This window comes from Canis aureus, chromosome 5 (assembly GCF_053574225.1).
Source record: "Canis aureus isolate CA01 chromosome 5, VMU_Caureus_v.1.0, whole genome shotgun sequence".
NCBI classification, from domain to species: domain Eukaryota; kingdom Metazoa; phylum Chordata; class Mammalia; order Carnivora; family Canidae; genus Canis; species Canis aureus.
The window spans coordinates 86,113,556-86,139,764 of NC_135615.1; the positions used below are offsets into that span (position 1 = coordinate 86,113,556).

Sequence of the window (26,209 nt, forward strand, 5' to 3'; positions counted from 1 at the left end):
TCGGCCCACTGGGCGCGAGCCCCCCGAGCCCCCCGCAGACACGATTCACTTCCAGGGAGACAGCAGGCCGCAGGGTCAGGCGGTGGGGGGGGCTTCTCATCTTTATTAAAATAAGGGGGGACCCGCGGCCTGCGCTCCAGCCCCTGCTGTGTCCCCACCTCCGCAGCCCCCGACCTGTGCTTGCGCGACAGCAGGTCGCAGGAGCAGGCCCACCGAGGGGTGAGGGGCGTTGGGCTGTGGGTGAGCGCGGGGCCACGGGGGGGGGCGGTGGGGACCCTCGGCTGCGGGGCCGCCCGACCTCCTGGTGCTGGGGCCGCTTCTTTCCTAAAAGACACTTTACAAAACTACACTGTCACTGGGTCTAAGAACCTTCCTCCTTCCAGGAAGGCCTGCGGGCGCTGCCTGCTGCTCACTTCTGCCCCTTTCCAAATATTTTTACCTTATTTGGATGAAATGCATTATTTTTCTAATGAAAGGCTTTTTTTTCAAAGGGCTGTTTTCCCTCCGTCCAGCAGCTGCCTTTATTAGGCAGCGCTCACGCCGTTTTGGGGAGGGGTTTTTTCCTCCCTGAAACCTCGCCAGGCCGCTGTCCTCCAGCGCGGACACGGGAGCCCGGGACCCGCAGGGCAAAGGCCTCCAGGTCCGTCCCCGTGTGTGCGCTGTGGGCCGGGGGGCGGCGAGGCCCCGGGAGCCCTGTCCAGGAGTTCCCCACTCCCCCCCGCCCCCCGCCGGGCTCCCTGCCCTCTGCTCGCCCCGTCTGGTGCCCCCTCTGCAAAGCTTGAGACCCCGTCAGAGGCGACAATGGCCCCCAGCCTTAGAGCTGACAGGGAGACACCCTCGGCACCGTGGGGACCAGGGGCTCCCGGGTACTGACGGGGTGGTGGCGGGCCAGCACGGGGACCGGGCCTCCGGCCTCTGCTCACTGGTCTGGGGTCCGCCCGCCTGGCTCTCCGACCCTAGGAGCCCTCGCCCAGGACAGGATGGGACGGGCTGGTCGCCCCCGCAGGCTGAGCAGCCTGGCTCCTGGGGGGGCAGTAACGGGGCAGAGGGGACTCGCTATGCGGGGTATGCTCAGTCCGGGGGAGCGTGTACTGGGAAAAGGGACGGCAGGGATGTGACAGGAGGTGCGAGCCCCGGAGGGGACACCGGAGAGCCAGGGGCCGGACCCCGAGTCGCCGTCACCCGCATGGGGCCCTGGGCCACGGGGCCAGCCAGGAGTCCGCAGCAGCAGGTGGGGGGCTCCGAACCCCTGGAAGGGCCCAGGGGGGAGGACACGTCCTCAAGGCAAAGCAGCCGTAGTGCCGAGCATCTGCCCCGGGGCTCCGGCTGGGCGGGCGGTGGGCACGGCATCCGCGGCCACGCTCCCTGCACCTGGCGCCCGCCGGGCACCTGCACGCGGCCCTCCCCACGGAGCTGCAGCCCGGGCTGGGAGCAGGGGCTCCTGGGCGCAGGGGCTCCCGGGGGGAGGGTTGCGTGCGTTTTCTGGGCACAGCGGAGCTGCCGTGAAGGTTCCAGAGGCGGGGAGGGCGAGGAGCCGGGGAGGCGGACGAGCAGGACACACGCTCTCCCGGGAGCACACGCGTCCATTTAAGGAAGGGGAGCTGGTCACACTCACCCCAGGCCCAGATGCCGCGGCGAGGTCCCTTCCCCGCTGGCACCAGGAGGTCGCCCCGCGGCACGGGCACCGGGAGCAGCTCGGGACATCGGCCTGGGTAGGGCTCACCCCCTCCGGGCCCAGGGCGCCCGCGCACACACGGAGCGGAGGCAGCAGGTAAATAGTGACAACTCGTATTTATTACAATTATGTACAGCAGTAGCGTCTAGCGGGGCACGTTCCCAGGCGGGCAGGCGGGGAGGCCCGATGCCGGCAAGGGGAGGCGAGGACCAGTGTCGCCGCAGGGGCAGCGGAGTCGCGAGGCGGAAGCGAGGCCGGTGGACGGGCGGGGGCGGCCCGGCAGCAAGGGCACGGGGTGAGGCTTCTGGAAGCGCCGATCCCGGCCCCTGGGAAGTGGGAAGCAGGGGCAGCAGCAGCCCCCGAGGGTCAGGAGCCAGGTACTTAGACTACCTCTTGTCATGCAGGTGCGAGGTCGAGGTCGGCAGGTGCTCGGCGACCAGGCCCCCGCCTCGAGCCCCGCAGGTGAGGGGGCTGCCCAGGGCCTGCCGGGAGCCCCAGGCGCTCAGTCCCGCTCGTGCTCGTTGCTGGCGCCCTCGGGCCGGCGCAGCTTCTCCACCTGCTCGTTGATCTGCCCGTCCCCGCCCCGGCGGTCCTCCCGCTGCACCCCGAGGCAGTCCTCCTCGTCCACGTGGCTCACGTCCTCGTCCTCCTCGTCCTCCTCGTCCTCCCTCTTCTCTTCCTCACCCTGCACCTCCATCCTCACCTGGCCCTTCACGTCCAGCACCCCCTGGCCCTCCTCCTGGGGGCCCAGCAGGTGGTAGGCGGCCGTGGAGCCCTCGGGGCTGTGGCCCTCCTTCACGGGCGAGGACGACGTGGACTCGTTGCTGACAGGCGAGATGTCGCTGCTGCTGTGGTGGTTGGCGGCAGCGGGGCTGGAGGGTGATGGGGACTTGACGGGGATCTGCCAGGACGGGATCTTCGGGGCCGAGGGGGACGGTGGGAACTGCCTCCTGACATGGGGGACAAGAAACAGGGTTGGCGGTGCCGGGACCTGGGTCCTCCCTTGCAGAGCCCCCCCTCCCCCGCTGCCACGCGGGGGACACAGTGACACCCAGGCCCCCAGGCCCCTCCCTTCCCCTTCAGAGACCAGGCCCTGGGGCGGCTGCGCAGAGCCCCCCACCCCCTGCAGGGCGCCTCCTCGGGGCCAGGCCTGCCTCCCCTGGGCCCCGGCCCGTGGGTGGACCCCCCTGGTCCCTCGCGCCCGGGAGCGGGGTTGGGGAGAGGGTGGGCACCTACAGGGAGCGGAGCCTGGGGTGGAGACCGGGGCCCCATCTGCCTGGTCTGTGGCCTGGGTGGGCGCGGGAAGGCCCGGCCTCGGGCTGTGGGGTCGGTGGCCTCGCGACCAGCAGGGTGACACCACCGCACTTTGCTAAAAAACCTCCGCGTGCAACACTCAGCAGGGAGCTTGGGTCTCCGCTCCTGCTTCCTGCCCTGAGCGGCCAGCCGGGACCGAAGCTGATTCCATGGGGACCAGGGGGTCAGGTCCGCTCAGCAGGGCTTGGGGGCGCGCGGCGAGCAGTCTGGGCCCAGCTCCGCCCCCCCAGCTGCCCCCCGGCCCGCGCCGCCCCCTCCTACCGATTTAAGAGCAGCCCCTTCAAGGAGTTGATCTCTGACTTGAGCTCATTGATATTCTGCGACTCCAGGATCCAGTTGGTAGACGTCGTGGCCTGAGGTCAAAACATGGGAGACGAGGGTCAGAGGGGGGCCCCCTCCCGCCCCGTGCAGCGCTGGCCAGGGTGGCAGCAGGGGCCGCAGGCTCTGGGGGCTCAGAGCGTGAGTGCCCCACGCGGCAGCCCGGGGCCCCCGGGGACGGCCCTGCCCCTGCCCCTCAGGAGCCCGCCCACCAGGCACCCCAAACCAAGCGTGTCCACCTCTCCTCCCGGACGCCATCAAGCAGCCGTGACGTGTGCGGGGGAGTGAGAAGGGTGCTCCGACCACACAAGTAACAGCGACGGCAGAGCCTGTGTCGTCTTCCAAGAGACGCGAGCCTCGTGTTTGCAGCAGGAGAGTGTGGGGCGACGCCGCGGCGGGAACCATGCCCGGCACGGGGTGGCAGAAGCACACCGTCCGCCCTGCGGCCCTCCGTCCCCACGCATGTCGGAAATATCTCGTTTAAACTAATAAAGTAAGTGAATCCCACGGCCTCACCACCCGTTGCGCGGACGGCATCGGGCGGCGCCCACGGCCTCCGGGACCGCAAGCCCAGCCCGCCTCCCTGCGCTCACGCCCCGAGCGGGATGCCACGGGTGGTGCGTGGAAGCCTCGAGGGGCGAGCCCGTCGCCACCATCTTCCCAACGCCATTCGCTTGGCTTTGTGTCCGGGCCACGTTCCGGCACTTGTCGCATTGCAGACTTCCATTGTCATCGTATTTGCTACAGTGACCGGTGATCAGCGACCATGACTCGCTGGCAGCTCCGATGACGGCTAGCGTATTTTACTTCTGTTTTTTGGCAATAAAGTACTTTCAAAGTCGGGCATGCACATTTTGGGGGCGTAACGCTCTAGCGTCTGCAGCGGAGTCCGGGACAGCATGAACGTGACGTCTACGTGTGCGCTGGGAAACCAAAGAAGTCAAGCGCCTCGCTGGGCTGCGGCATCCGCTCGGCTGGGCCTGGGAGCAGACCCGGCGGCCCCGCGGCACCTTCCCTCGCTGCCGGGCGGCCCGAGGCTCCCGCCGCGCCCCGGGCTGCGCCCCGTGATCCGCAAAGCTGCGACAGCGTCGGCCCCGCCACCACCCACAGCCACTGCTGCAGGAGGCTCCGGAGGCTCCGCAGAGAAGGAAGCTGTCCCAGGACCTAAGGCCAACGGCCTCCCCGAAGAGGACCCGCGGGGGAGCTGCCACAGCGCCCCGCCCGCACGGCCGTCCCGCAGACCCTTCCCCCTGCCCTGCACCGTTTCCCACACCTTTCTGGGGCAAACCTTGGTGGGACAGACAGAGGGGAGAGTCCCAGCGGCGGTGCCCCGGACGCAGCTGCCGGCGGCCACGCGGCCTGTGAGGGTTTCTGGGCCAGTTCCACACACGAGGGGCCCAGGCGTGAGGCCCTGCACCCACCAGGCCGGAGGCTGGCCAGGAGGCTCCAAGGCACAGAGTCGTCGTGCGGGGCCCTGGCTTCCCTAACGCCTCTGCCCCGGCCTGACCCAGAAAACCTGAACGGTGAGCTCAGGAGAAGACGGGGAGGCCCAGGCCGGCGGAGGGCAGGGGCCCTGGACGTCCTGGCCGCCCGGCGGGGCCAGTGGCCGGGGGGTCCTGGAGCGAGTACACGCGGCCCCCGCCCCCTGCAAACAGCAGTCGCCGTGCACACGTCCCCTCGGGGTCTCCCCTGCAGACCACAGACAGCGCAGATCCGGGAGCCACTGTTCTGGCTTCTCAGAGACCCCGAAAGCCACAGCAGCCCATTAACAAGGGAGCAGTTTCCACTCACCGGCCTACAAAGGACTCAAATTTCCAAACGCATATGGTGCCAGATGCCAGGATTTAGAAATAAAATCTGACATCTGGGGCTTTTTAGCCAGTCTCTTTAAAAAACAGTTGTAGAAAACTCCCAGCCTTCGGTTTTATGTAGGTTTTTTAATTACTTAACGCTCTTCTTTTTAATTTTTTACAGTGCTGCAGTAGGAGCTTGGAAGCCAGATATAAAAACTTACATTACAGCTGAGAAAACACAGCTCTGAGTCTCTGGTTTATGGGGAAACCAAAGTCTTCACGCATGTGGGTTCAGACAGCACAGCAGTGAGCCCCGCTTCAGCGCGGGCGAGGCCAGGCGGGGCCCCGCGGGAGGGCCAGCACCCCTGTGCACGCAGGCGCCGCCCCGGCACAATCTGGGGCCCCCTCCCTTCTTAAAATGCAACATGTGGTCTTAATCTTGATGCTTAAGGTCTGCAAACAGTTTTCCAATTTCCGGAATGGCTTCTGGCCATTGGCAGGCCACCACTCCCAAAGATAATAGGTCGGGGGGGGGGGGGGGGGGTCCGTAACCAGGCCTTCCCGGCTGCTTTACGGGCCGCCCGCCCACGGGGAGCACGCACGGTGGCTGGCTGGAGGTGGCCCCGGGCAACCGCAGCCAGCTGAGGAGGAACTGCAGGCAGCACCTCCGTGTGGGGGACCCAAGAGGCGATTCTTGGGGGCCCTCTTCACAGGAGTCACCCCAGATTCCTTCGGAAATGGAAAGATTACTGTTTCCCTTGGTCTTCTAAATGCGAAAGATTTGAGCTCGGGCTCCCATCTGGTTCTGTGCGGGATGGGGCTTCTCCCGGGAGAACCACTCAGAGGAGGTTCCTTACGGGGCTGCAGAAACGCACCCCCCCCCTCCCAGCGCTCCCGGTGCTCCCGGCACATGCGGCCGGTGGAGGAGGTGCCCCCACAGCTCCAGCTCCAGCTCCAGCTCAGGGACGGAGGAGGAAACTAAGCCTCAGCGAGGTTAAGGAACCTGCTGTGCTCACACAGCTCGCTCACCCGTGGCCCAGGAAGCCGGGTTCGAAGGTCTGCGTGGCATGGACCTGCCCGGGCAACCCCCGCTGGTGCTCCCGCAGGGAAGTCTGACTTGCTGAGGCCTGGCCTGGAGGACCTGCCCACCGCAGCAGAGTTCACCCAGAGCCTGGGCACCGTCCCCCCACCTCCCTGTTGCCTGGACTTGCTCTTGGCGATGCCATGACCTGTGGCCTAACGTGCTCGTGGAGACCACCCTGTGTCCACACCGACCACCTCCCGAGCTCGGGCGTGCGCTGCCACGGGAACGGAGGCCCCCAGGCAGAGCTGCTTCTCCTCCCTCCTGCTAGGAGGGGACAGGGAGGCGGTGACCGCCTCTGCAGAGGGCAATGGGGGCCCCTGCTGTGTAACGGGCAGGAGGACGCAGGGGAACCCCGCACAACACAGTGGCCTGGGCCCCAGGCCCCACAGACCCTGAGCAGTGGGCCCGGATCTGGAGAGGGTCAGGGAGAAGTACCTTGGCTGCAGCCAGTTCGTGTGCGAGCTCCTGGACTTTCTGCTGCTGCTGAATCAGCAGCTCCTGGACAGACGCTAAAGTCATCTGTAGCTGAGTCACTGGGAGGAGAAAGGAGTCGCATCTCTGTTAAACGACACACAGATTCCTCCCCTCCCGGTCCATACACCTACAGCTGCTGCATCTAACTTGTCTGCAGGCCGCCCCCCCCCGCCCCCCGCCCGGCGCCACGCACGGCATCTCCGCGCTCCGGGCCAGGTACCTGCACCGAGTCTAACCTCTCGCATCCCCGCTCCATCTTTCCACTGGGCACGTGTCCGTGGCCAACAGTGTACCCGTCCTGAACCTCTCCCCTCCGATGACACGTGCTTATGGCTTTGGTGCTGCCCGCACGTCAGCCCCTCACGGGGTCCCTGTGGAACGCTCGGGCTCCCCGAAGCCGGCAGGAACATGCCTCAGGCCTGCGATCCTGAGGGCCTGGAGAGACTACAAATCCTGCTCTCCTGCTGCTGGCCCCTCGCTGCCCCCCGCACCCAACCCCGAGGCTGCCGGAGCGCCCCCGGGTCACAGGGTCACGGGACCGAGTCTCCTTGGGCCCCCGCATCAGCCTCCCCAGGGCAGACACATCCGAGTGTTTCCGGGGCCTCTGCAAACACACCCCAGGGGGACAGACTCCCGCCTGGGACACAAGTTCTGGCGCTCGCCTGAGTTTTTAGATTCAGAGCCTCCGTCTAGTAAACAAGTTTTTAAAGAGGAAAAGCCACCTCTAGTGCGACAGGTCCCAGCTAATCTGGGCCATCGCTGGGGCACCGGGTAATGAACGCCAGCCCCGTGGAGTCGATGACAGAGGAGGTGGCCGGGGTCCCCGGAGCCGCAGTAATTACAGCCTTTCTTGACCTTGCGTTGGATTCTTAGAGGGAAGGGGGAAAAATCACTGAAAACCCCCCTGAAAACCTCACAGAAGCAGAAATTAAAAATGAACTTTACAGCCCTTAGAAAGGCTGTCATTTTATTCCCCTTATTAATATTCTGAGGTTGGGAGCCTTTCCGTAAAAACATAATTAATTGAGGCCGCGCCGACAGTAAACAAGCAATTTCAAATTAAACCGAAATGACGGCGGCTTCATTTGCAAATGTGAACAGATTCTCAGAGCAGATAAATGAAGTCACCACATAAAGTGGAGCGGGGGGGGGGGGGGGGGGGCGGGGCAGAGACGGGGCTGCTTACCAAGGCTCCGAGGGCGACTTGATGGAGTCATTAATCTTTACCTGTCTGTGCCACGCTGCCACTCAGCTCCGAGAGGCTCGCCTCCATCCTCTCCAGGTGCTTCCTGTCCTCTCGGCCGCCCGTGATGAGGGGGAGCAGGTATCTCTATGAGGAGCAGGCTGGGCGTGAGCCCCCAGGCGTGGGCGCTCGGGGTCACCCCAGCAAGGTCTGGGATTCTGAGCACCCCGATCCCCCCGGCCCTCTGGGCTTGGGAACCCGACGCAGACACCGCGAACGCGGTACTCGAGTCACAAGGCTGATTAAGAAGCTTCATAAGGATGAGGACCAGGAAGTAGGGACAAGTTAAGGTCAAGTTGGTCTACTTTTGGTCCTTTTATTTAATTATCTCAATGATACTACGTATATTTCTATAACAACAACAACAACAACAAAAATTTGAAGTTCTGCTTTAAAAGTTGTAAGATGGAAGTGTAGACGGGGATACAAGACCCGAGCCACAGGTGGCCTCAGGGAGGGGCGGAAGGCACGTTCCCGCTGTATACTTCCCTGATCCTTTAGGCGTTCTGAGCCTTGCGAAATGAATTATCATTCAGAGACAAATGAGTAAAAGAAAATAAATAAAAAAATTATTGGAGAAACTGTATGGAAATCCACAGATTTCTGGGCCACTGGTCCTTTCACTAGGGAATAACGTAAAGTATTCCGAGGCCATAGAAAGAGGGCACACCTCAGTTTTTTTCTAAACCGTGCCTTGAACCCTCAGAACCAGTGTCCTTCAGGTAAGAGCCAAATGCAGTCAAATGCCCCCGGACACAAGGGCAGAAGCTGAAGACACCAACCCCGGGGAGAAGGAAGCGGACGCCACGGGGCAACCAACAAGGGGGCCCGGAATCCGGGAGCCCAGGGCAGGGCGAGGGTCCTAGGACATTCAGAAAGAAGGCAAGGGGGACGTGGCCGGTAACCGGCTGCCTACTTTGAGGTGGGAAGGGGCAGGCGGCGGGCAGCAGGGTGACGCTGGAGGCCCGCGTGACGCTACTCGCGCTTCCCTCTGAAAGCTCAGGACATGGCGCCTCTCGTTTCAGAAGCGTGAGCCCGGTCCCAGCTTTCTCGGGGTGCGCCGGAGGCAGCACAGCCCGGCTGGCAGGCGGGCCCCAAGCCCTTGGCTTTCCTAATCTGTTTAGGGCCCACGTGGGGAAAAGAAAGACGGCAACTTGTCCATTGGGGTTTCTGTCCTGGGGAAGGAGAGGGAGGGCTCTCACGAGGGGTTTGCGGAGAACTCACTTCAAGAGCGACTCCTGAGTGGAGATCGTTATTCAGCAGACACAGAGAAGCATCTTCTATTTTGCAAAGTGCTTTTCAAGCACCGTGTGAGTTATTACCCACAACTGAGCCGAAACTCATCCAATGTGCAGCCTTACACTCCAGGTTGAAAGGTTCCTGAGATTCTTACGTGTAACAAACTACAAATTCTACCTCTGAGATCAAAAAAGCCGAAGGAAGGAGCACACACGCCAGCTGCCCCAGCCTGGGTCATTACGTATTCATTAGATAGTAAGGTGGTGGCTCTTACTGCTTCTTTAATTTAAAGAAACTAAAGAAATTCTCGTCAGCATTGCAACAATCTTTCAATGTCTCTTTTATTTTTAAGGCCAAGGATAAAGATCAGAGCTTCGTGGCAAGAACCGAAGACACCTCTGCTTTGCTCTGACGGGAGCTGCGCTCCACTTCCGCTGGACCCCGGCCGTCCGAGGGGGCCACGTGATGACTGGGCCCCACTTAGTAGAACTGGGACATTATTTTGAGGATTCTATCTTAGCATTTTATTCTTCCCGGCGACTGTACGCAGTTAGCTACTTGGAAACAGGCTCTTCGTACACAGGGTAAGGAGGGGCGTGCATCGGGTCGCGGGAGAAGCCCCAGGACCTAGGACATTTTGCTTCGGGATTCCTGACATGGAAATTTCCAATTCCAAGAAGAGACATTGCTCTGAAAAAATCATACTCTCCTACCCCGCTGTCACTAGCGTTTTCACGAAGTCAAAAATTAAGAATCCCAGAGCACAGTGTTTAAACACGTTTCTCGTACTAAAAGTTACAATGGTGACTGAATCTGGGTGTTCATTCGGATTCTTTTTTTTTTTTTAATCACCAAATAAGGGATGGAGTTGCAGGTGGCCTCAGGGGGAAAGAGGCCTTCTCTCCGGGACCAGCAGACGGCAAGTCCTCCGGTCCCTATTTTACCTTTTGTCTCCGGGACCTAACCCGGCTCTGCATCTTCCAGAAAAGACTCACTTGCTTCAAATCAAAGTGAGGATCTGGTAGTTCGCATCTGGCCAGTATTTGGTACCAAGGGAGTACACGCTCCCGTCATGCCTGCAGCTCTGCTGTAAGCAGTGACGTCTGGGATCCTGAGGGCTGACTATGAAGTTTGGGAAAAAATAAACCTAGGGATTTACACAGACGCCAACAAAATATATAGGAAACAAAAACAGAGCCCATAAATATGATGATACTGAGATTCCAAAGCCAGTTCCAAATACTTGAGTAGAATAATGGCACATAGAGCGCTTCCTGTGTGCCGGCACATGGCGCTTTCCGAGGGTGCGCTGACCCTTGGAGCCTCACAGCGGCCTCGTGAGACCGGTACCGTTGTCCCCACTTTACAGATGGGACCACCGAGCTCCTACTAAGTGGCCGAGTCGGGATGTAACGCAGCAGCTGGGCTCAGTGTTCCTGCTCTCAACTACCTTGTCATTCTGTCTCTTAAAAACGTCCTGACTACTCAGCACTTGCGAGCACTGTTCTAAGTCCTCGACGTGGCCTGCTGACCGACGGGCCCCAGAGTCACTGCAGCGGGGGCTCTGAGGTGCGACACCCAGGGCAGCAGGTGCGCAGGGTCTGAGGTCACCAAGGGCACCCATTCAAGCGGGGGGCAGGTGTAGACTGAACTGGTGAACCGGGCGCGCCCCCTTCCCCCCCCCCCCCCCGCAGAAACCGTGCTCACTCGTGCACTCTGCCTCCACACGGCCCCTCTCCTGCCATCGTGCCCCAGGGCTGAGCGTCTCAACACAGGTGAACCTTGGGACCGGGGAGAACGGGGTCGGGGGACACGGAGTGGGGCGGACATACCTTGTAGAGCTGGTGAAAGCCGAACACGATGCCTGTTGTGATGACGGCCAAGGCCCCGTAGTCTCTCCATCGGGACCCCACAGGGCCTGAGGGTGGGAGCAGAGGCAGGTCAGGAGGAGCACACGCGTCTCTCCCGGGCAGGGGAGAGCACAGGTACCGCCTCCTTCTCTCGAAGGATCGGCAACTGTGATGCGGCTGCACAGGACAGCGGGACAGTCGGGAACAGCGCTCCAGGGACGCCCCGCCTCAGCCGCACCCCTACCGCGGGGCAGTCAGGTGGCGGAGGCATCCACACTTGGGACCGAGGGTGCAGTGAGGCTGACTGAGGCTGACGCAGACACAGGTCCCCAGGCCCTCCCTCGGACAGGGAGGAGCAAAGAGCCACCTCAGAGCCAGGGGAGGGACAGGAGGAGGCTGCATGCTGTTTGCAGGACCACATGAGGCGTCAGCTGTGCGCCCGACAGGGTCAGGGGCCCCGGAGCGTGTGGCGGCGAGGCCCCGTGCCCTGTCTGCTCCGCCCCGGAACCGCTGCAGGACGCAGCTTACAAGTGACCGAACAAGATCAGTGCAGAGACTGCTCGAGGAGGCCCAACAGGTGGGGCGCCTGGCGGGCTCAGCCATATGACTGCAACATACGACCCTTGACCTCGGGGTCCTGACTCGAGCCCCACGTTGGGTGGAGAGAGGACTTCAATAAATAAGATCTTCAAGCAACAAGAAGGCCCAACGGGGCCATGAGTGGGGGAGGGCGGGGGAGGGAGCCAGGGGCCGCAGAGCCTCGGAGGAGGCAGATGCTGAAACATGTGGGGTCCCTGGGCCAGAGATCCAGGCAGGGGACGGCAACGTGGCGGCGCAGGCTGACCTGCGCTCAAAGGACAGAAGGCGGCCAGTGTGGCCCGAGTGAGCCCCTGGGCCTACCCAAGAGGAGAGGCCAGCAAGAACAGGGAGGGTGAGCCAGGCGGGAGCGGTGGAGGGTGGAGTGGGGGTGGAAGGAGGTGGGACACGCCATGGCCGGGTGTGGAGCATGGCCAAGGAACCAGATCGTGTCACAAGCAGTAGGGTCACGGGAGGCTCTGAGCCCACGAGTGACCCAGTCAGCTCTGTGCTCAGGGAGAACAGCGTCAGGGACCCTCGAGGGCAGAGGGGGGCAGAGGTGGGGAGGCAGCTGCTGCCCGGGACCATGGAAGGTAAAACAAGACAAGACAGGATGAGAGGCTGGGGAGAATGCGTGCTGCTGCCGTGGGGGACCCGGAGTTACGCGGGAGCAGGCCCCCGGCCCGGGGCTCCAGAATGCCACTTAGTAGATGCCCCCACTGCCGAGTGGAGTTCCGACCCTGCAGGAGCACAGCGGGGTTTGTTACCTCGTAATCTTTCCCACGGACTGTTTACAAGGTGCCTGTGTGTCCATAATCTTCTCTGACGCTCTGCCTCCGCTCAAGGGATCGGTCGTGGAAGGCACTGCCCACCGTCTCCACAATGACCGACACTGCAGGACACTGGTCAGTCTGCAGAATCAGACCACGGTGCCCGTGCCAAGTCATCCAGGAGGCACCCTCTCTACTACGACAAGGGAGCTGGGCTCCGGACGCGCATTTGGGAGAGAAAAGGTGAAGCAGGAAGAGCAACCCAAACCTCTTGAGAAGAGCGCCACTGCTCTCAGGGCAAAGCCCACAGGACGCCGTGTGTCCCAGCCTCCTCCTCCCACCCCGTGCCTGCAAGCCCCCCAGGAGCCCCCCGCGTCTCCTGACCAAAGGGAAGCAGAAGAGGGACCTCCTCCAGGCTCAGCAGCAGGACGCAGGCCACCAGGGGATCCAAGGGGCCAAGACCTCCCAGGGGACGGGGTGGATGCTCCCTCCTCCCTGAGCTGCTGAATCGGGTCTTAGGAGGCAGATGTGACAGTGATGCAGGGGCCTGGAAGGGTCTCGCGTTGGCCACCTGCCCCCACTGCCGGCACAGCCTGTGGATCCCAAACCAGCCTCCCGAAGTGGCCCAGCCCTGGACTCTCCTGCACAAACTGTGATCAACAGGTGGTCTCTCCCTCAGCCCTCAACTCCCTTTCTTTGTTTTACAGCTTTTGAATCAGCCGATAGACGCATGTGGTCCAAACAGCACGTGGCTCCGTCAGTCTACTGCCAACAGGCTCCTCCACCACAAGAGCCACTGGAACAGCCTCCCGTCCATCCCGCCGGAGGCTCTGAATGCACATGTGAGGCAACCCCGACAAGCACCGTGTCCCTTCTGCTTCCCTACTTCGCATCCTGCTTTCCTCATAGCCGTGTGGCATTCCACTCAAGCTATCCTCCCACTGATTTCCGGCCTCTTACTATTCCCCAAGGGCCGTGTACATACGTCATCTCACGTAAGTGTTTGAGCGCACCTGTACACGTGAACTCCTAGGAGCCTGGATCGGAGGAACGTGCAATCTGTAGTTTTGAGAGATCCTGTCAGGTGGTCCTCCGGGGAGCTGAGCCAGGCCGCCCCCACCAGCCACGTCCGAGAGTGCCCATCCCCTCATGGCCACTCTAACACCACGGGCTCAGCCACTCGGACTCCGCCCACACCAGGTGGAAAGGAGTACTTCACGCCCACTTCACGCCCATTGTCATTTGCATCCACCTCACTGTGCGTGGGGCCTGAGCATCTGCACTGCCACGGCCCTTTCGGCACATTGTATGTGATCCCTTCTCTTCTCAGTTTCTTTATCAATTTCATCAACTCATAGAAAGTTCTTATATAGCTGAATGGAGTTTCAGGAGGCAGAGGCGACAGTGATGGAGGAGCCTGGACAATCAGTCTGTGACAAAAATCCTTCCCCGTATATTTTTCTTTTGATGTGGTGTCTGCCTATGGTGTCTCCTGGTGTGTAGCTTTTCCACGTTGTGTATAAATGTGTCCATCTACTCTCCCACGGGCTCTGGGAAGTGGGTTATGGCAAGCCCGGACCTCCTCATTCCCTCCCAGGGTTGTGCAGGGACACTCAGGGTCCCAGGAACTGCCTCCAGAACACAGGTCCACTGGGGCGCCTGCGTGGCTCAGTCGGTTAAGCGTCTAACTCTTGATTTTGGCTCAGGTCATGATCTCAGGGTCCTGGGATGGATGGAACCCGCTTGAGAGTCTCTCTCAAGTCTCTCTCCCTCTCCCTCTGCCCCTCCCCCATCTCCAAAAAGAGAAAGCTCCTTTCTGCTGCTCTGCTGTAGTGAACATCCCCATCCTACAAGCATCTATGTGGTGTTACGTGAGCACCGCGGCTCACTCAACCCAAAGCTCTGAGACCCGTGACACAGATGGACCTCTCACCCTGACCCAGCGGAGCCAGGAGGCTCTGAGTCCTTGGCAACCTTCTCATTGGTCTCATTCCAAGCCCACGCTGCTCCGAGTGCTCTGATGCAACAACCAAGATCCAGTACAAGCTCATTTTTAAGAGGAAAAGGTGGAGATAGAGTAACCCCGTCACTCTTCAAGAGACTCAATGGTCAGAAGAGCTTCCGTCCACACCCAGCACACCCATCTGTGCTGTCAGAGTCCCCAGAGACAACACCTTCAAGATGGGCATGCGTCCAGTATATCGTGTTCACCACTGACTTCTCAAATCCCCACTCAATACCCTGCAAGGAAACAGCTGCAACAGGGCAAGAAACCGGACCGGAACCCAAAGTGTTCCTGGGTCCTTCTTTCCCGCAGTGTATGGCGTCTTGGGAAGCACAGCCACTCACCGTGGGTACTGGAGCCGGGAGGCTGAGCAGGTGCCGGCAGTTCAGGGGTGCGTGAACTGGAACCCCCGCGACAGCTGCTGCCACCTTCCCAGAACTCTGACCTCCTCAAGCACCAAGCAACACCTGTGGCTCCCTGCTGGGCGCACCCTTCGCCCCCCGCACTGTGGCTCGTCCCTGACATGCTCACGTTAAGAACATTTTATTGCCCCTTGGTTTTCATTATTAATGAAAAGGGACCAGAATGATCTTTCCTAAAGTTCAGAGAGTCTATAAAGACAAGAAGCTGAAATGCCATTTTACTCGTTTTGGAGATGTGTGATACAATTCTGTCTTGTGGCAAAATGAAAAAAAGAGAGAAATTAAGATAGAGGGAACTCTGACCTGCCGCACACCTTTCAAAGGGTAGCCGAGCAGAGCGACTGAGAAAGCACTCGGTGTGATCCCAAACTGGCTCAAAGCCCCAGCCCTGACCACCTGGAGTCCTCTCTGCTGCCCACCCTGGGGCCCATCTTTGCCAAGGCCAGTGCAGACCCCCACGACGGAATGGAGAGCAGGGCACTGGGTGCCCAGGCTCCCCAAATGTCCAGAATTTTACAGTCAAGAACAGAGACCAGACCAATCACTTTTCTGCTCTTGCTCGGAAATAAAAGTAGTGCAACGAATGCGCTTTTTAGAAGCTTCAGAACCTCGCCTGGAAGCCTGTGTACAAAGAAGACAGGAAGCCTGAGATCAGAGATCCCATGGTGGTTGGAGCCACCAACCCGATGGCCCCCAAGGATGTTCCTCTCTTCTTACCAAGCGGGCCACTTGACTGAGGACGGCAGAGCTTTGCTACGTTGGAAGAATGGAGGGACGGTGATGTACTTACTGCTCAGATTCCAACTGTCCCCAGCGCGTCCCCAGCAGGCACGACACTTTACCAAGACCGCATTGCTGGCATCCCGCAAAGAATGGAGAGACCGTCAGCCACCCCCCAACTCCCCCCCACTCCCGGCCCCCAGGCACTGCCCCCTGCCTCAGGCTGCAGCAAGGTCAGAGGGCAAATCGCTGCAGGGAGAAGAGCACAGGGCTCTTGGAAACAAGGCCTCCTTGAACCTCCCAGGCACTCTGTCACTAGCTTGAGCTCATATGGTCTTCACGGAGGTCTGTCGGCCCAAAGGGCCGGGGTTCAGGCGAATCCACGGTGGAAGGTGCCCCGTCAGAGGCCGGGAGACGCATCCCCGTGGCTCCTAAACCATCGGTGAACACAACTAAACCGACGTTACTCCATTCTTTTAGCCAAACCTCCACTGACCAAAAGAGCCTGAGCCAGCAGGCGGGAACAGACATCAGGGAACATGGGCGGCCCGGGACTCCCACCACGACTCAGCAGCGGTGAACCCGAAGCTCCCAAGTCACGGACCTGGACTCACTGATACCGTGGAAATCCCACGATCCAGGAAACGTTCATGAACCATACAGAGCTGGCAACCGCACAGACGCGTCCTGCTGGGAGAGGGAGGAGACACTGGCGCGGCCCCGCGGAGGCGGACGGCCTGAGCGCAGGGCGAGGTGCTGCCAGCAACCGGGCGAGCCTCGCTGCTGTCCCCTCTGCACTCACCCACCGGGCCTGGACTCCACGCGCTGCCGTAGCTGGCTGCTCACATCAGCCCAACAAGCCACCCTGAAAATGAAATAAGATGGGCTCTTCCACAGTGAGGTCCTGGAAAAAAGCCAGCCTGCCAAGCCGGTGCTTGTCACAGCATGGAGTGGCGGGGCTAACTGCATGTATGGACCCGCCGGTCACACAGCAGAGCATGGCTGGCAGCGGCCGCAAGGACAGACCGACCAGAGCACAGCGACCAGAAACACGACAGCTCTGCTCAGGACAGATGCACCTGGGCAGCGGTGAGGCAAAGGCACCACAGACGCCCCACAGTCGTCACCTCTGAAAATTCAAGGCCTCTCTTCACACGAACACCACGTGAAAGACAATCTTGCCACTTCTCTTGGGCTGCGGTGCTGCAGGCAGCGTCATCTTTAGGCAGGAAGGACACTGATGGTCATTACCCTCACAGATTAAAATACATGTGCTCAATTAACCTGTAAGAATTCAGAAGAGTCCAGGAACAGACCCAGGCTTATGTAGTCAAGGGACATTATATATATATATATATATTTTTTTTTTTTTTTTTTTTTTTTAATGAGGAGGCCCAGGTACTTCTATGGGGAAAGGATAATCTGTGTAATGACTGTGCTGGTATAAGTGGAGTGCCACAGGGGAAGAAGTGAATCTCAACCTTCACCTTGCACAAGCATTAACTCCAAACGGATCACACTGTGAAGCCAAGAAGCAAAAGCTCTAGAGCTGCTGTAAGAAAACAGAGAAGAAAATCATTGGGGTGGGCAACCGCATCTTAAAATACAAAAATAAGCCATAAAAGTGGAGAAAAAGAATAAAATGGACATGATCAAAAGATTAAATTGGGGCTTTTCAAAAGACACTGCCAAGAAAACAAAATGGAAAGTTACAGACAGGGGGAAATATCTGCAAAACATCTATTTGATAAAGAGCTACATCCATAGAACTCAACAATAAAATAGAATTTAGGAAAAAGCGTGAGAAAGACTGGAAGAGATGCTCCATGAAAGACCTATGAATGGCCAATATGCACACGGAAATGTCATTAGTCATTAGGAAGATACAAATTAAAAGTACAATGAGATTCCATGATGTACACATTAGAACGGCTAAACCTAAAAACGAAGAAAACCAAGTGCAGACAAGGATGTGGAGCGTCTAAAATTCTCTTGCGTTGCTGATGGGAATGTAAAATGGTACAACCACTTTGTAGGAGAGTTTTATAATTTCTTACAACGTCAAACATACACCGAATGTGTGGCCAAGGCAGTCTACTCTCAGGTATGAGACTAAGAGAAAAGGAAGCACGCATACACACAAAGGCTTGGACCTGCACACGAACGTTCACGGCAGCATTTTTCTTAATAGCCTCATACTGGAAATCCAAACAACTATCAATGGTCAACGGACAAACAAACTGTGCAGTCAGTAACAGGGGTTCGCAAACTATGCCCATGTGGCGAAGCCCTGCCTCGACCTGCTTTTATTCAGCTGTGAATTCAGAATGGTTTTTATATTTTTAAAGGAATATGAGGAAGAGGAGGGTGGGGGGAGGGGATAGGTCACAGAAGCATGTGTATTTACAGATGTCTGTGTGTGTAATTTGATCAGTATTTTATATATATATATATATATATATATATATATAACTTTTTTTTTAATATTTTATTTATTTATGAGAGAGAGAGAGGCAGAGACACAGGCAGAAGGAGAAGCAGGCTCCATGCAGGGAGCCTGATGTGGAACTCGATCCCGGGTCTCCAGGATCACACCCTGGGCCAAAGGCAGATGCTCAACCGCTGAGCCACCCAGGCATCCCTTATATATATCTCAACATGGATCAGTCTCAAACAAGGAAAAGAAACCAGACACAACAGACTACAAGCTACATGATATCATTCACATGAAAATTTCTGAAAGGCAGAACTTTCATGACCCAGAATAGATTGGAGAGAGGACTGGTGCAGGGGGTGCAAAGATGCTTCCTGGGGTCGTGGGGATTTTCTATATTGTGAATGTAGGTGTCGGTGACATGAGTTAAATGAGTTACAATTTGGGAACTCACCAAACTATATACTTAAAACTGATTTTTTTGATTAAAAAAAAATCCTTTTTTGATAGATTGTGTATTTGAGAGAGAGTGTGCGCACGCACGTGAGTGCACACGCACACACGTGGGGGAGGGGCAGAGGCAGAGGGAGAAGCAGAACCCCATGAGCAGGGAACCCGACATGGGGCTCGATCCCAGGACCCCGAGATCATGACCTGAGCCAAAGGCACATACTTAACCAACTGAGCTTCCCGGTGCCCCTAAAACTGATTAATCTTACTATGTATAAATTATACTTCGAAAAAGCTAACTAGAAAGAAAAAAATTAATAAAAATCTAGGAATATAAAACTGCCATAAGACCTAGCAATTTAACTCCTAGAGATCTATGCAAGAGGACCGTAAACATACATCCACATCAGACTTGCACACAAAGGCTCTTAGCAGTGCGACTCAGGTCAGCCAAAACTGGAGACAATCTAAATGTCCGTCAGCTGGTGAACTGCCAGACACAAGACAGCCTGCCCCCCCCCAAAAAAAAGACAGCCTGCCCATACAGTGAGTGCTCTTCAGGAATAGGCAGGAAGTGCTGCCATATGCCACCACATGGACGAACCTCAACTGTGCTCAACACAAAGGAGGCAGGTGCATGGGACCACATAGAGTATGATTCCATTTACATGAAACGTCCAGAAAAGGTAAATTTGTAGTGATTAGTAGATTAGTGCTTGCCTGGGGTGGGAGGTGAGATTCTCAGAAAATGGGCACACAGAATCTTATTTGGGGGAATGAAGTGATCTAACCCTGATTATGAGTGTTATCACTCAATAAGATACTAAAAGTCATCTGAAATGGGTGAGTGTTACAATATGTAAAATATATTTCACTATTTTGTTGAAAAAACATTTCTTAAAGAAGAGTCTGGAAACAGACCATGCATATATAAACAACTGATTTTTGATAGGACAGGTAACTCAATGGGGATAGGATAATCTTTTATAGGGATCCCTGGGTGGCGCAGCGGTTTAGCGCCTGCCTTTGGCCCAGGGCGCGATCCTGGAGACCCGGGATCGAATCCCACGTCGGGCTCCTGGTGCATGGAGCCTGCTTCTCCCTCTGCCTATGTCTCTGCCTCTCTCTCTCTCTCTGTGTGACTGTCATAAATAAATAAAAAATTAAAAATTAAAAAAAAAAAAAGGATAATCTTTTATACATATGGTGCTGGCACAACTGGCCATCCAGGCAGACAAAACTGAACCTTGACCTTCATTGTACCATACATAAAAATCAACTAAAAATGAATCACAGATCTCAACATTAAAGCAAACGCTAGATAAGACTTCTAGACGAAAAATGGGGAAAATCTCTACAACCTTGGGGAAAGGAAAGTCTTCAGAGATAGGTCACCAAAACCATAAACTGTAAAAACAAAACCAGAAAACAAACAAAACAAAAGCTCCAGAGATAAATGGACATCATAAATTCTAAAATCTTTTGCACAAGGCAGTAAAGGAAAAGAAAAAGCCAGCCACAGGCCAGGAGGAAATACTAACACACACACACACACACACATCCAACAAAGCACGTGAATCCAGAAGACATAAAGAACTCTTGCAACTCAAGAAGACGATTAAAAAGAGCCAAAAGATGGAACAGTCACTTCACAAAAGAAGGCCTGCAGAATGCACAGTAAGCATGTATGTACAAAGACACTCGACAGGATCGGCCATCCCAGAAACGTAAACTCAAACCACTAAGAGACACCACGGTGGACGCATGGAAACTACCAGTGTTAAAAAAGACCAAGGACACCAACAACAAGGCTACGCACTGACCACATCGCTCATGTGTCGCTGATGGGGACGTGATATGCACACCCACTCTGAACCAGTCTGGCAGTTTCTTCCTGAGATAGACACGCACTTAACATGTAGCCAGAAACTGCACTCCTAGGCATTTACCCAAGAGACAGAAAGACATCCAGACCCGTGCGCAAAGGTTCCTGAGAGCTTTCAGTATAAGAGCTCAGAAGTGGAAACGGCCCACAGCCCATCCGCCAGTGAATGGACAAGCAGGTGTGGCCCGTCCATCCTACGGAGTACTGCTCAGTAATAAAAAGGAGGGGACCCCTGATATCCACAGTGACTTGGGTAAAGCTCAAAAACATCATACTGAGCGAAAGACCAGGAAAGGGAGAGCCCACACTGTATGATTCCCATTTATATAAAGCCCCAGGAAAGAGAAGTCTAGTCAGAAGCAACAGAAGGCAGACTGAGGGTTGCCCCAGAATCATGCTGGCTGGGAACATGGCACAAGGGAACGTTCCAGGGTCCTGCAAATGTTCTACGGTGTGGTGATGCCTACACGGCAGTGTACACCTGTCAAAACTCAAAATCGTACAAATAAAATAGGTGTACTTTATTTTAGGTAAATTATACCTCAATAAGGCTGATTTAGAAAAAACCGTATTAGGTTTTTCTAAGATTTTATTTGTTATCCGACAGAGAGAAAGAGCAGGAGAGCACAAGCAGGGGGAGTGGCAGGCACAGGGAGAAGCAGAAGCACACTCCGGGCTGCATGGAGAGCCTGACATGGGGCTCAAGCCCAGGATCCTGGGATCACGACCCGAGCCGAAGGCAGACGCTCAACTGACTGAGCCACTCAGGCTCTGCTGGAATTTTTAAAACAAAGAGAAAAGATGAAGGGAGCCAGCCGAGACTGTGAACAGCCAGCAGCATGGGCTCTAGGTTCTCTCTCTGCTCAGTTAGCAGCTGACACCAAGGGGAAAAAGCAAGACCTGAGAATTTGAATTCAACTTTTTAAAATCCCTCCTCTGATTTCTGACACATACAAAAGAATAAACATTTATATAACTTATGAAGCATGATAATAAAATCAGCGATCCTCGTGATGGAACGAAAGGACTCTTGTCCTGCCGTATCCCACCTGAAGTTTTATCTGTTTCCCATCAATAGTTATCGTTCAAGCACCAAACTCTACACCGATAGGTCATGCACTGGCTGAAACCTCTTGTCTGTGAACTGTAGCGACAAGCATGAGTTACCCACACCTGTGTCGCCGATGATGATGTACTTGAAGAAACAGGCATATGCCATGGCCGTGGCCGCTCGGTGCCAGGGCACACGCCTAGAATCAGCAACCCTAAACCCACCTATTTCACCAGGTAAAGCTTCCCAAACTCCACTGAAACTAGCCGTGCGCTCCTTCCTGTCCACCCAGGGGGAAACCAACATCCTGAGGTTAGGGTTTATTCTAATTCAAAACGTCCCGCGGAACGGGAGAAGCTGGGAACGTGTCCCGCCAGGTCCAGGGCTGCGCTTCTCAGGCTCCTGCGCGGACGGGTGCGGCTGAGCAACTGATCTCCAGCCCGTGGGCAGAAAGTGAAAATGATGTGCGCGGTTTCCAGGCCGTGTCCTCGGACGGCTGCTCCTTTTCCCTCCTCGTCCCTACTCTTGCTGGGTGGACAGCAGACGGGACAACTGGAGCTGGGGCAGCCATGCTGGAGCCCGGGACGGATGCCAGCCAGGTGTCAGGGATGAAGAACACAGAGACTCGACAGCCCCTGTTTACACAACTGAGAAATAGTCTTCCATTTCACGTGAGCCACTCTTACTTCGGGTTTTCTGTGATTTGTTGTGGACTCTTACAAGAGGAACACAGGCTGTACCGTGAGCACAGATATAATCCTACCCACCACCACCACCAAAGACCCTTTCAATGGCCTAAGAAACCTGAGGAATGGGCTTCTGTACTTGGTTCTTTCCTGGGACACTTGTCCTCCTCGCTATCCACAAATGGCGTTTTATGCAGCACCCGCACGGCACCATAATGGGTGTAGCACAAAGCAAACAAAAACAGACAGGGCACTAGCTCTTCAAAAGCTGCTGTTCTAAACCAGTCACACAGACAAAAGAAAAAACATAATTTCCTAAAAATTGGAGAAATGTTGCCTTCAATATACAGACCAGAAACTACTATATAAGCCAAAATTGAGCTCTGTCTTCATAAGTTCCAAAAGCTCTCACCATCACCCCAAGCAAGATGGCATGGGTCGGTCTTCACTTCCCCAAGCACTGGGCTTCCCACTAAATACCTGGATGGTGGCCTCCTGAAGGCAAGGCCTGTCCTCCACCCCTGCAGCCTGCACAGCCGAGTACACAGGAGCCTCCACTCAGTGGCTCCCTGGAGAGCTCCCCCCAGCCTCTGGTATTACAAGACAACCTTTCAACTCCCAAGCATGTTTCCACCACCATCTATCCATTCAACAAGCATTTCTAGAGCACCTACTCATCAGAGCCCTGGGTTACAGATAAAAAAAAAAAAAGAAAAAGAAAAAAGCCTCTAATTCAGGTAATGCCAATTTAATAGAAAAGACAAGTGGATAAACATTTAAGTGTAGTGCAGCAGAGAACAGGGGACTGAGCAGGCCAACGGGACCTCCATCCTACTGAAACGGAGGCATTGGAAAGAGTTCCTAGAGGGGCTGACAGCTGCCCCCAACCCTGAGGGGCAGCAATGAGCAGGCCAGCCAAAGAGCACCTCGTGCACTCCCAGAGTGTCTTCCCCAACTCCCCACACTGCATCTTCTGGGATGATACAAGAGTTTTAATACTAGTCTAAGAGTAACATGGTCAAATAGACAACATAGCCTCAAAGGTAATCGGATGATGCATTTTGAAGTTAAAAAAAAAAAATCCACGTGCTTCTGACTGCCATCCATTAGGGTGATGGCCTGGCTGCCACCTCCCTCTCCAGGCGTCTCTTCCGACACCGCCATCCCAGACTCCAGCCACTGAACATCCCGTGGTTTCATGTCCATATGCCTTTGCCTCAGCCTGGTTGGTCTTGTCCATGTTGGCTGGTCAATGAACTGACCCTATTCCCCATCCCCACCTCCCCACCCCCGCCATCCAGTTAAACAGCCCCTGCTCTCTGAAGTGCCCCTTTGCCTCGTCTGTGCCACTGGCCTCACCTGGACCTACCCCACAAGCACTGCTGTTTGCCTAACTGCCTTTCCTTTTTTTTTTTTTTTTAAGATTTACTTATTTATTTATTCATGAGAGACACAGAAAGAGAGGCAAAGACACAGGCAGAGGGAGAAGCAGGCTTCATTCAGGGAGCCCGACGTGGGACTCGATCCCAGGACCCCGGGGTCACGCCCTGGCAGAGTCACCCAGGCGTCCCTTAACTGCCTTTCCTATTAGATAGGGAAAACTGGAGAGGGCAAGGGGGCCTTATTAATCATTTCACTGACGGGGGCCTAGCATAGTGTCTTGCCCATAGCAGGTATAGGATAATAAATGCTTGCTCAGCAAATGAAGATAATCAAGGCTAAATATACACTACTAAACAGGGCTAATAAGAAATAAAGTGAGAAAGACCCCATACTCTTAGGATTTCTTTCTTTTTTTTTTTTTAAGATTTTATTTATTTATTCATAGAGATACAGAGAGAGAGAGAGAGAGGCAGAGACACAGGCAGAGGGAGAAGCAGGCTCCATGCAGGGAGCCCGACGTGGGACTCGATCCCAGGACTCCAGGATCACGCCCTGGGCTGCAGGCGGCGCTAAACCGCTGGGCCACTGGGGCTGCCCACTCTTAGGATTTCTAATCAAATGTCAAAGCCTTCCAACAACCTCACACACAAACATCCTAACTGAAGCTATACAGGTTAATCTTTGAAGGACCTAAATTGGTTATCAAAGACAGTGAGGGAAAATATTTGAGCCTAAGGGGAAAAGAAAAAAACATTATCCTACAAAATTTACACTGGCCCTGCCTAAATCCCAAAGCTACCTTGCTTCTTGTTTCTTTGGGAGGAATGAAGAAATCAAGCAAGCATTTATCAGAACTTTATGTTCGGGACTGGGTAGGTGCTGTGTAGCCTGATTCAAAGTCAAACAGAAAGAAAGCAAAATGAGAAGCAGAGAATGTTAGATTTCCTCTCAAATCCCAGCCTGACTTTTCCGGAGCTCTGCCCGACTTGCCTTAGAGCCCTGACAACACTGGTGTATTCTCACATCAGGTGACACCAAGCTTCCCCTCAGCGTCAACCTCCTACTGCTCTCACAAAGCCTTCTCTGACTTTCCTAGCCCACATTAATTTTTCTCTTTTCTGTATTCTTATGGAATTTCTTGTCTGTATAATTAATTTTGGCATTAAATCACAAGGTCTTATATTATTATCCTTTTCTTAAGAGTCTATCTTTTCTCTCCCAGAGAGCCTATAAGATTTTTAGGGATCACGTTTTGCATTTCTGACGATACTGTGCTAAGCACACAGTAGACGCTTAATAAACACGGATGGATTGACCCGGTACCTTCCTGGCAGGTATCCAAGTTCTCTCCGCTGACATGGGAGGCATTTACTACCGTCTCAAGGTCAACCACGTTCACCAAAGAACAGAGATACCAAAAGAGGTACAAAGTGGGACACCTGCCACCAAGCAGAAGGGCTGGCGAGTGCAGAGGTGACACTCCAAGAGCACCAGGCTCCCTGGAGTCATCTTGCAAATGCTTACACTTCCCTGAGACGTGAGCGTCTGGGACTGCGCCCAGAGAATCCCATTTTCCAGGATTGGGTTCAGAGATGGAATGTCTGTCCTTAAAGAGCCAAGACAAGGGAAGGAAGGGGCTCTAGATATAAAATAGGCAGGAACACACATGAGTGGAGGCCATAAATCCCTCCCAGGACGCAGACAATGCCTCAGTGATAAGCATGCAGATTGCACACCTAGTTCAGAAACTCCCCTGAGTTTGCTTGTAATTAAGGGGGTTAGAAAGGTAAAAAAAATATATAAACCCAATTAATCATTTAAATATTTAAAGTCAGATTTTTTTCCTCACTCCAGGATTAGTATATTTCATAACGCCAGCAGCAGACAGCCCTGGTTTTTACTGGGGTTCATTTTAGAGCATGTTTAAACTAGTCAGATTGAGTGATGCTTCCAGCAACTAATCGCATGTCAAATAAAAGATATTTTATGTAATAAATTACCGCTACAAGTAATTCAAATGTCATTTATCAGTTTTATTATCAGTCAGGCAAAGTCTTGTTTCTCTATATTAATCAAAATCAAGCTTTCTTTTTTTTTCTTTTCTTTTCTTTTTTTTTTTTTTGAGCAGTTTTGACACCTCTTGGCAAAAGTACAGAAGTGAAGAGGTAGAGAGAGTCACCCCCGGAGCTGAAAGGAGCAGTGTAACAGTACAAGAGGAATGAAGCTCAACAATGACAGGTAGAAACTTCAGGGATTTAAAATTGCCATTACCATTGTTTTTATACTAGCGTCAGAGCAGGAAGGAGTCTGTCTCTAAGATGTATTTTATTTTTAGGGCTGGGAGACTCTTAAAAATACTCCTACCTAAATACCTAAACGCGTAATGCTTTTTCTCAGAGAGACCTGGACAGAAGAATTCAGAGGACAGCACTGTCTGCACCACCCCCCACCCCAGCCCTTTCAGCCCTTTCTTTTGCCTCTTTCAGAAAGGCCAACAGTTTAACCCCTTTGTGCCTACCAGAAAGTAGGCACGTGCAAGATGTTTCAGGCCGACTCTGTGACCAACCAGAACAATGTGTTCTGAGCAAGAGGTTTCCAAGTAGCCGAGAGACCTGTTTGGTTTTAAGCCATGGAGGAAACAGCTGGAATGGAACAGATGTGCGTCTTAGAAAATTCTGCACCCCAGCTGCCAGTGCCTGTCCTCAACAAATCCCATTAACTGTCTGGGCCCAGGGACACAACTAAAGAAAAAGTGTGGAGACCTAGCCTTTGGATAGAAGGAAGCACGGAGAGCATGTTCAGTGACCCAAAACAAAAACGGTAGATGGGCAAGAATG

At 55.2% G+C, this 26,209-nt stretch overlaps 1 protein-coding gene and 1 long non-coding RNA gene across 3 annotated transcripts in view; one reads left to right on the forward strand and one right to left on the reverse strand.

The window, feature by feature from the left end:
* The first annotated feature begins 777 nt into the window (after positions 1 to 777).
* LOC144314976 (uncharacterized) lies at positions 778 to 10,137 on the forward strand. The gene is made up of 2 exons (XR_013380804.1): positions 778 to 1,771; positions 9,493 to 10,137. It is a non-coding gene; the product is annotated as an uncharacterized LOC144314976 (long non-coding RNA).
* PEX14 (peroxisomal biogenesis factor 14) overlaps positions 1,773 to 26,209 on the reverse strand; it is a 138,318-nt gene continuing 113,881 nt past the window's right edge. For both annotated transcript variants that reach the window (XM_077899675.1, XM_077899676.1), the window contains 5 exons: positions 10,973 to 11,058; positions 7,886 to 7,988; positions 6,620 to 6,717; positions 3,251 to 3,342; positions 1,773 to 2,625 (listed from right to left, as the gene is read on the reverse strand). In XM_077899675.1, the coding sequence (XP_077755801.1) occupies positions 2,178 to 2,625; positions 3,251 to 3,342; positions 6,620 to 6,717; positions 7,886 to 7,988; positions 10,973 to 11,058 (827 nt within the window). In that variant the 3' untranslated portion in view covers positions 1,773 to 2,177. The remainder of the gene's footprint in view (positions 2,626 to 3,250; positions 3,343 to 6,619; positions 6,718 to 7,885; positions 7,989 to 10,972; positions 11,059 to 26,209) is intronic.